We start from the raw sequence: 10,059 nt of genomic DNA, 5'->3' as shown, positions 1-10,059 counted from the left end.
TTTGCCTGTGAATCCTAAGGACCCCGGTTCAAGGCTTGACTCTCCGGTCAGATGCACAAGGTGGCGCATGCATCTGGAGTTCGTTTGCAGTGGCTGGAGACCCTAATGCACCCATCCTCTCTCTCTCTCCCTCTTTCTCTGTCTGTCTTTCTCAAAAAAAAAAAAAAAAATCTAAATCCTACTGAAAGAAAAGATCCTGGATTCTTTTCTTTCTCAGGTTACTCTGACTTTATCCAAAAATGACTTTCAGTGCAGCATGAAGCTAGTCAACTGAAGGAGTTAAAATGTCACACAAATTATTTTACACTAGCCAGCCATTTGTGCATATGAAGAAGCTCCTTTTTAAAAATGAGAATAGCCTCTTATGTTGATATGCATTAAATAATGAATGTGGGGGTCATTATATGCATGTATTTTAATGGAATTTACAGCCTTGTTAGTGTGAGTAAAGTATTATCATTAATGTTATACTGTATCTTGCTTGTTCAGCAATGAAAGAAATGCATAGGAATCTAGTGTCTTTTTAATGTGTTTAAAGTGATGAAAATTGATTCAGACGTTCAGGAAAAGAAGAAAACTTAGATTTCATGGAGATGTGATAGGCTCTTTATTGGACAACACCATCATTCAAACACAATATATTCAGTAAACCAGTCTTAAGGAGCAATAGATGAATTCAAATGAAAGTTTTGATTATAATCCCTGGTCAAGTAATTATAAAAATTATCTTAACACAAAAGCAAGCATAAAAAGAATTAGATATTCTTTATCTTAAAGTATAAATGTGTAGAGATTCTTTTTTTTTTCATTGTTTGAGTCACTGAAACTCACTATGATGAAGTTTGCTTCCTGAAATGGTACAATTGGTATAGGCACATAATTTATTGAAGTGATCAATTCATGTGTTGTGTTTTCAGTTGACTGAAGTCTTCTGTCTTTTTCATATTCTGCCAAAATTTGGTGTATGAAGTATATTATCCTTGACTATTGCTCTGTAAAAAGATTATGAAAGGAAAATATAGAACAATAGTATGAGACAGTTATGTTTAAAACAACAGGAAATTATTACCCAAAATAAATTTCAGGATTCTACATTTTTAGTCTTTGAATATAATTAGTAAGAAATGAATCTCCTTCTGATTAGCTTTATTAGAGGGATTTTTTTTTCGAGTTAAGGTCTTGCTGTAGTCCAGGCTGACCTGGAATTTGCTACCTAGTCTCAGGATGGTCTCGAACTCACGGCAATCCTCCTACCTCTGCCTCCCGTGTGTTGGAATTAAAGGCATGTGCCACCATGCCGGGCTAGAAGTCTTTTATTTTAGAAAGACATCATCATTTGTTTGAAAATTTATTCTGGACGTCTTAGGTAAAGAAAATAGTACAATTGTTCTGCCCCTATCTCCTGAGATAAGAAACTGACGGAGAGTATGTAGAGATTAGGATATAATGCCAGGGCAGCAAATACATAAGTTGGTTTACACACACATGTTTAAACTCAAGACAAGCTCCCAAGTCGATGTGAGATCTTTCCTAAGAATCGCTTTGAGTCTCCCTCTCTCCATAGACGCTCACTGATGACTTCCTCTGTGGTTATAGTGCATGGAGGAAGGTGGGCGTCTAGTGTCCCCACTGCACCCGGGCCTCCACATTCTTGGATGACTGGATTTGTGTTATGCCATGCCTTAGCGTCTATGAAAGGGCTGGGGCTAACCTTTGCTCTTCCAGAACAGAGCATGTTCTAGTCAGTTTGTTACAGTGTGGGCACCTCAAGAACATTCCCAAAGATGGGCTGGTGGAGTCACATGTAGCTGTTGCGGTGGGCGTTTGGCTCAGATTCACTTCATTTCCAGTCAAGCCCAAGTCACGTTCAAGTTCGAGGGAGTCTGAGTATTCCATGCCATCGTTACTTACAGTTGCTACAGAGATACAGTCACTCTGGCAACTTATGCCTTTGTCTTATGAATGAGTTTGGATCAGTATAATATAAAGTAAGGACTAAAGCATTGTAGTTTTTTTGTTCGTTTGTTTGTTTGTTTTTCGAGGTAGGGTCTCACTCTAGCTCAGGCTGACCTGGAATTCACTATGTAATCTCAGGGTGGCCTCGAGCTCACAGCAGTCCTCCTACCTCTGTTTCCCAAGGGCTGGGATTAAAGGCGTGCACCACCACGCCCGGCTCAGCATTGTAGTTTGATTGTAAAATGTCCCCTGTAGGTTCATGTGTTTGAGCACGTGGGCCCCAGTTGGTGGCACTTCTCATGGAGGTTGTGGAACCTTTGGAGATGGAGTCGTCTCCCCAGAACCTGCTTTTTTTTTTTTTTTTTTTTTTTTCGAGGTAGGGTCTCACTCTAGCCCAGGCTGACTTGGAATTCACTATGTAATCTCAGTGTGGCCTTGAACTCATAGCAATCCTCCTATCTCTGTCTCCCAAAGGCTGGGATTAAAGACATGCGCCACCACAACTTGCTTTGTTGTTTGTTTGTTTTTAGTTAGAGTTGCTTGCATGAGCGGGTGTGACTTTCTGGAACTTCCTGTGCCAGTGGCTACAGTACTGGAACAAATGACCCCCCCCCCCCAGCAACTATTAACTTCCAGTAACCCCTTATAGAAGGATGGAGTCTTTTGAGCCCTTCTCTCATCCATGATGTATGTAAATCTTGCGTAGGTAACCACAGCTGCTATAGGGTCATGATTGCAAATCTTATCAAGTAGTATAAACTGGCCTCAAACTGTGATCTTACTTCCTCAGCCTTCCTAATGCTGGGATTATAGGTGAGCACCACACGCCTAGCTGCAAATATTTTCTTTATCTATTGCAGCTCATTTGAGCTTCTCTAAACTCAGTGAGATCGCCACTATCCTTGTCATATTAAAAGAGGTTTGGTAGCTTGCTCAGGTTACATATTAACAAGCGTTAGAGCATAGATTTGAAACCGACTGTCGTTGAAGCTGGAGCCATCACATTGTAATGCACTGTCAGGTCGCTGACACTTGACATCTTGGGAAATAGGAACTACACAAATGAGCTTGCTTTTCTCTTTCTCTCTCTCTCTCTCTTTTGATTTTTCGAGATAGTGTCTCAACTCTAGCCCATGCTGACCTGTAACTCATTATGTAGTTTTAGGATGGCCTTGAACTCATGGCGATCCTCCTACCTCTGCCTCCCCAGTGGTGGGATTAAAGGCGGGCACCATGACCCCTGCCTTTCTCTTTTTATTATAGCATTTGTTCTCCTTTTTGAAAGAAGATCCTCTGTGCCTAGAGGAGACTCACTAAGCAATTCTCACATTAAATATCAGGGGAGATGGTTCAGTGGGTAAGGATGCTTATTGCTTAAGCATGGGAGTCTGAAAAGATCTGAAAAGGGCCTGAGACCACCTGAGTTTGATTCCTCAGCCACCACATAAGAAGCTGGGAGTGGCCAGGGGTGTCTGAAACCCCAGTCCTGTAGGGGAAGCGGGGGAGAATTACTGAGGCTCGATGACTTAAAACAGCAGCTCTGGGTTGAGGGAGAGAGTCCAATCTAAGGAAACAAGCAAATGAGTGACAGAGGAAGGCCCCGATGTTATCCTCTGGCCTGTGCACACACGTGCACTGGGCATGGGATCTGCACGTGCATGTGCACACACCTCACACAGCACATCATACACCAAGCACACCACAATACTCTACCCTACACACACACACAGTCACACACATAGATTTTTCTCTCCCCTCAACTCTGAAAGATGTAACTCACGAATTCATTTCTGTTCCCAGATGGACAAAGACAATAGAAATATAAACACTAACCTGTATACCCCACTTCAATAGAACTTAAAGGCACAGCTGTGTTGTCCAGTGTGGTCGGTTGTATGTCAAGTGAACTTTTCTAAGAACGAAAACCAGACAAATATTACCACAGTTCCCTAACATAAAAATTAAAATTAAAATGCCTCCAATTAAAAAATATATATATTTTTTGCCGGGCATGGTGATGCACGCCTTTAAATACCAGCACTTGGGAGGCAAAGGTAGGGGGATTGCCTTGAGTTTGAGGCCACCCTGAGAATACAGAGTGAATTCCAGGTCAGCCTGGGCTAGAGAGAGACCCTACCTCGAAAAACAAAACAAACAAAATTTTCTAACGTTATTTTTGGTTGAAAGTCACTTTGTATCATCATAATGAAAAAAATCATCATTTCATCAATATTTATAAACATCAGTTTTAAAAAAAATATTTTATTTTTCTTTATTTATTTGAGAGAGAGAGAGAGAGAGAGGGAACGAATGGGCATGCTAGGGTCTCTAGCCACTGTAAACAAACCCCAGATGCATGCCCCCTTGTGCATGTGGCTTATGTGGGTTGTAGGGAATCGAACCTGGATCCTCTGGCTTTTCAGGCAAGTGTCTTAACCACTAACCCATCTCCCCAGCCCTATAAACATCAATTTAAATGTATATTTGCATGTCTCAATAATATTTGGTATTCAATAAGGGTGGTATTACCCCATGGACTTTTCTATATTCTCCCCTGCTATGAAGAGTAAAAATGAAAATAAAAATGAGAAAGGTATGATTCCTTAGTCATTTTGACAAGAACCAAATTCTTTTGAATATATAGAGAACATTCTCTGAATTTTGCCAGCTAAGCATTTTGCTGACGTAAGTTTTAGACGATTGATTAAGAAAGAACTACTCATTTTGCATGTTTTCAAACAGAAGGACAAAACTTTTCTGTGATATGTGCTTCAGACAAGTGAAGTAAGTCATTTTATATTTAGGTTCTTACAAAATATTTCATGCCAAAGCAAACACCCTCAAGTTAATAAAAAAAAGTCTGTGTTAATAAATCCATGGATTAAATACATGTACACACATGAATGTGATAGATCTCTGACTAGATGGGAGTTTATAGTCATCTGCTCATTATTATTATTATTTTTTTTTTGGTTTTGTGAGGTAGGGTCTCACTCTGGTCCAGGCTGACCCGGAATTAACTCTGTAGACTCAGGGTAGCCTTGAACTCACGGCGATCCTCTTACCTCTGCCTCCCGGGTGGATCAAAGGCGTGCGCCACCACGCCTGGCTTGTCTGCTCGTTATTTGAACTAATGGAAAAAAATTGCTCCTCTTGGTTACTACTTTGGTACAGTAATTTTCCTTAACCTCTTATGCTATCCATTGTTAATTGCTTAGCTAGTATTCATGAGCCTTTCTACACACAAATTTTCAGAATTGTCATTATGATTATATATCTCTAAATGTCCTTAAGGTTAATGCAAGTGTTCTATACAGTTCTGGCTAGTGAGAGTAAAAACAAATAATAAAAGCATCAACTTTTATTAATAAAGTATTACCTAGGAAATACAAAGTTTAATGATAGGATTAAATGATTATAGAAGTTGCCTGAGAGAAGCAGCTGAGAATGCTGGCAAAGACCCAATGTCGATTTCCTACCCTTTGTAGTTTATGGCCCCACTGCTACAGCGGGACTACCCCTTTAAATAAGTTTGATAAAAGTACGCAGGTGGTGGTTATGGTGGAGAGATGAGGGGAAGATTAAAAACAGAAGAAGACTGAAAACCCAGCGCTGTCAGGGACAGAGGGACAGCACCATACACACACAGAGATTGTGTGTTGTAAGCATCTTTGGTAGAAGCTTAAGAGCTTTGGAAAGCTGTGCCATGTGGATTTAAAGAAAGCTTTAGTAATCAAAAACTCACCTGGTGAAAATTTATGAGTGTACTTGGAAAATTTTGTTTCGGAAAAGGTGAGAACGGGAAAAGTAGAAGTTTAAAGCATACGTAAACATGTCTTATTATTTTAAATAAATTTGACCACTTCATATATATCCGTAAAAGTATGACTGACAAGAAGTTTTGGGTAACTTCCCATGGAGGTAGATTTACATGCAAGGGTACTTTAAGTTTGTTAATTCAGAAGCAATTGTGTTAGTGACTCAGTGGCTTTGTGCGCCCAACTGAAAAGTAGGGGGTGGGGGTGGGGTGGGATTACACAGTCTGACAACATTTTGTTTCCTTTCATGTTGAATTATACTCAGAACTATAAATAACCTTAACTTCTTTGTGCTGGCACTTGATGCAAAATGAGAAGTTGAATTCTTACCCTTGTCAGTTTGCTGATACAGAAAGAAATGAGAAGGATAGTTCCGACGATGCCAGCTAACACTCCCAGAATAATGATGATTATCACTGAGGAGGGAAATGAGAGCAGGAAGATACTGAAACCACAAAGTGAACCACCATTTACCCACTGAAATTCAAACAGGGCAATTTCTCCATGCTTGCTTATATATTCTTAAAAAAAAATTTTTTTTTAAATTTTTGGTTTTGTGAGGTAAGGTCTCACTAGCCCAGGTGGTCCTGGAATTAATTCACTATATACTCTCAGGCTGGTCTCAAACTCACAGCGATTTTCCTACCTCAGCTTCCCGAGTGTGGGGGTTAAAGACATGTGGGGAGAGAAAAGAAGGAGAGAGAGAGAGAGAGAGAGAGAGGAGAGAGAGAGAGAGGGAGGGAGGGAGTTGGGGGACACTATGCCCTCCAGCTTCTGAAAAACAAATCCAGATGCATGCACCACTTTGTGCCTCTGGCTTTATGTGGGTACTGGGTAATTTAACCTGAGTCATTAGGCTTTGCAGGCAAGCACTTTAACTTGTGAGCCATCTCTCCAGCCCCATGCTTGCTTAAAGAGATACTAATATTTCATAATTTATGCATATTTTATCATTTCAAAGATGAGATTTTGACCATATTGTACTCTGCATGGTGAAATCATGCATGTAGAGTCACACAGCTAGCTGTTGACTGAGCCAGGCCCCGTATTCTTTATAGCCACAACGGTGGATAAGGGTCATGTGGGTACTCTATCTTGATGGGGGAAAAGCACAAATTCTGTCATAGTTTGAAATTCTGAAGAAAACTATGTTTTAATGCATCGGGGGTTATGAAATGAAATAATGAATCAAAGTTTGGGAAAAATCAGGTGTGGTGGCATATGTCTATAATCTTAGCAGTGGCAAGATATGGGAGAGGATTTCAAAGGAAGGTAATGGGAAATGAATATAATTAAACTACATCATCTATACATATAAAAATGTTAATTAAGTAAAATAAAATTCAAAAAAGAGCATCAGAAGTTCAAAGTCATCCTTGGCTACAAATTGAGTTCTAGGCTAGCCTAGTATGCATGACACCCTGTTTCAAAATAGACAAACAGGCAGAATCATAGGTTTGGAAGGACACTACCATAAACAGTTTACAAATGACTAAATGAAACCTAGTAAGGCTAAATTACTTCGTATAGGTCAGACAACAGTAAAAGTAGAATTTTAACTATAATCTCTATGTTCTAAGTTTCTGTTTCTTCCATAGTCACTAATTCAGTGACACATTCCTTTTCGTATCTTTTGCATGGTGGATATGAAGTGATTAAAATCAATTAAGTTAGAGTAACTCCTGATTCTTATGGCCTATTTGTAGAACTGTTCAACTGAAGTAAACAGAATTGGAGGCTAGATATATAGAAAAAGCAGTACATTTATTTGACATATTTATTTGACATACTTACTGATTTATTTGATAGGTATTTTCTCAAATGCCTATCTTTTGTGTAAAAGCTAAAGTAAGCATTTTTAAAAGTAGCCTTTCTTGCCGGGCGTAGTGGCACATGCCTTTAGTCCCAGCACCCGGGAGGCAGAGGTAGGAGGATCGCCGTGAGTTTGAGGCCACCCCGAGACTACATAGTGAATTCCAGGTCAGCCTGGACCAGAGTGTGACCCTACCTTGAAACACCAAAAAATAAAAAAAGAAACAAAAAAAAACAAAAAAAAGAAAAAAAGAAAGTAGCTTTTCTTTCCCACAATGTTATCTAGCCTTAGTGCCCACTTAGCTAAAATTTGTGAGATTGTGCTGAAGTTCTGACATTCATAATTTTTCCTGTGTCAAATGCAGCATAGGCCAAGTGTGAAGAGAGGGTTAAAAATTCATAGTAATGGGGCTGGAGAGATGGCTTAGCAGTTAAGGTGCTTGCCTGAAAAGCCTAAGGACCCATGTTCAATTCTCCAGATCCTACATAAGCCAGAGGCACCAAGGTGAGGCAAGGTTGCACATGCCCACTAGGTGGTGCAAGGGTCTGGAGTTTGATTTCAGGGGCTGAGGCCCTGGTGTGCTAATTCTCTCTCTCTGAATTAAAAAAAAAATTCAGAGTAGTCAGAGAGCAATTGGTTTTCCCCATAGCTTATGTGCCACTATTGCTCAGTGGGAGGGAATCCAGGCCAGCTCCTGAGAACAAAGTCAGAATCCTGTGCTTGGAAGGTCATAGACTCTCGAGGGAAACTTCCCCTGTTCTTTGGCCATACGAAGAGGTTATGTTCATCAAAACGTCTCCTGAATGTGTATGTTTTATCCCCTTCGATCAATCAGTGTTAGTTTCACTTTTGGTTAGAGAACCTGCATTTTACAAATGGCACAGTAAATACCCACAACTCATCAAAATGATAAGAAAGAGCAAGGTAAGTGCCTAGCCCTGGGTGAGTCATCTCCTACCAGGCAGGGCCAGGAAGTATTACAGAGGAAGTGGGTCACATGTTTGCTGTTCTCACTGCTAGCCTGAGAACCTTCTCTACTTTTTTCATGGAGATGGTGGTAGACACTCAGGAGCCTCAAAACTCATCAAAGCAGAAAATCAGAAGCTGCTGAGCGCTCCACACTGAAGGACACTTACACCCACTCTCCAAAGCTTAAGGCAGATTGTGGAAGACGGGTAGAAAGAATGTAAAAGCCATGGGGTGGGAGAGCGTATTTTGGTGGGGGGGAGTTATCCTCTCCAGAGGAACCAGCTAGTGCATTCATGACCCCACAGTGATTACAGATAGCCCCAGGAAAAGGGCCCTCATTGGCACGGAGGTGGGGGAGAGGGGACAAAAAGACTAACTCAATGGGAATGTGACCAATTTGCAGTGTGTCAATATCGTAAAGCTCCCAATATAAATCATAAGAATCATTGAGAACCAAGGCTGACCCTCAGCAGTCCCTAAGGAACGTGTGTGTGACAGTTACGTCAGAGGCTGTGAGGGCAGACCCAAATGTCAATGAGAGCACCAGGAATGGGCTATTTATTCTTTAGGTGCCAAAATCAGCTTTGTGGATATTTTAGTTACTTGCTTTTTTTTTTTTTTTCCTCCATTAGGGAAGAGGGAAAGTTAATTGCTTTTATAAACTAACTGACGTCTCTCAAATTCCCAGAGTACATTAGAAAGTTAAGCAAATCTAATTTAAGAAAAAAAAGATCAAATTATTTATTGCAGGCTGGATGTGGTGGTTCACGCCTTTAATCCCAGCACTTGGGAGGCAGAGGTAGGAAGACCACTGTGAGTTCAAGGCTACTCTGAGGTTACATAGTGAGTTCTAGGTTAGCTTGGGATAGAGTGAGACCCTACCTCAAAAACAAAACCAAAAACAATCACAAAACCAAAACTAAAACAAAACAAAACAAAATTATTTATTGCTATTTTTAAAGTTCAATACGTATTTCAAATTTGGGAATATTATTTATTTTCTTTTCCAGCTCTGGGTGACTAAAGTCAATGACACATGTTCTTTTGTTTTAAAGTGGATACATCTTATTTTTTAGGTATCTGAAGTGAACAACGTACAGCTTAGAAATGGAATGATTATTGCTTCATAATGAGTATTAAACATACCTGGTTCAGAAAAACTGTGCTCAATTCGTTTTAATCCTGAAAAGTAAAAATTTTGAAATAAGTCAGCAGAGGATATAAAGCTTAAGAAACCATTTGGAATTATATTTGATTTTCTTACCCATGTTTTGGTAGTGAGTGTGAAACCCTCAGCATTAATCTAGTAACATTTATAGAATAATGTGCTATTCTTACCATTAGTAATTTCAGTATCAACTCTACTCAAAAAACACTCATGGCTGAGAAAATGGTAAACTGTCTAATTAACTGATGGCAAGGAAGCACCTATTGACTTACTTAGGAAGCAATACTTTTAAAAATATATAAACATGGGCTGGGAAGGTGGCTTAGTGGTTAAGG

The 10,059-nt window shown here is 39.9% G+C and overlaps 1 protein-coding gene across 1 annotated transcript in view; it reads right to left on the bottom strand.

Annotated features, from left to right (window-relative positions):
- Positions 1–792: 792 nt before the first annotated feature.
- The window catches only part of Gypa (glycophorin A (MNS blood group)), a 42,618-nt gene continuing 33,351 nt past the window's right edge, over positions 793–10,059 (bottom strand). Inside the window, exons 4-7 of the mRNA XM_045130500.1 lie at positions 9,703–9,738; positions 6,105–6,190; positions 3,790–3,868; positions 793–992 (exon numbers count right to left, since the gene is read on the bottom strand). Of these exons, the coding sequence (XP_044986435.1) occupies positions 985–992; positions 3,790–3,868; positions 6,105–6,190; positions 9,703–9,738 (209 nt within the window). The 3' untranslated portion in view covers positions 793–984. The remainder of the gene's footprint in view (positions 993–3,789; positions 3,869–6,104; positions 6,191–9,702; positions 9,739–10,059) is intronic.

The sequence above is a fragment of the Jaculus jaculus genome, chromosome 12 (assembly GCF_020740685.1).
Source record: "Jaculus jaculus isolate mJacJac1 chromosome 12, mJacJac1.mat.Y.cur, whole genome shotgun sequence".
Lineage (NCBI taxonomy): Eukaryota > Metazoa > Chordata > Mammalia > Rodentia > Dipodidae > Jaculus > Jaculus jaculus.
The sequence above is the reverse complement of the archived record's forward strand: the minus strand, read 5'-3'. Positions and strand labels throughout refer to the sequence as shown.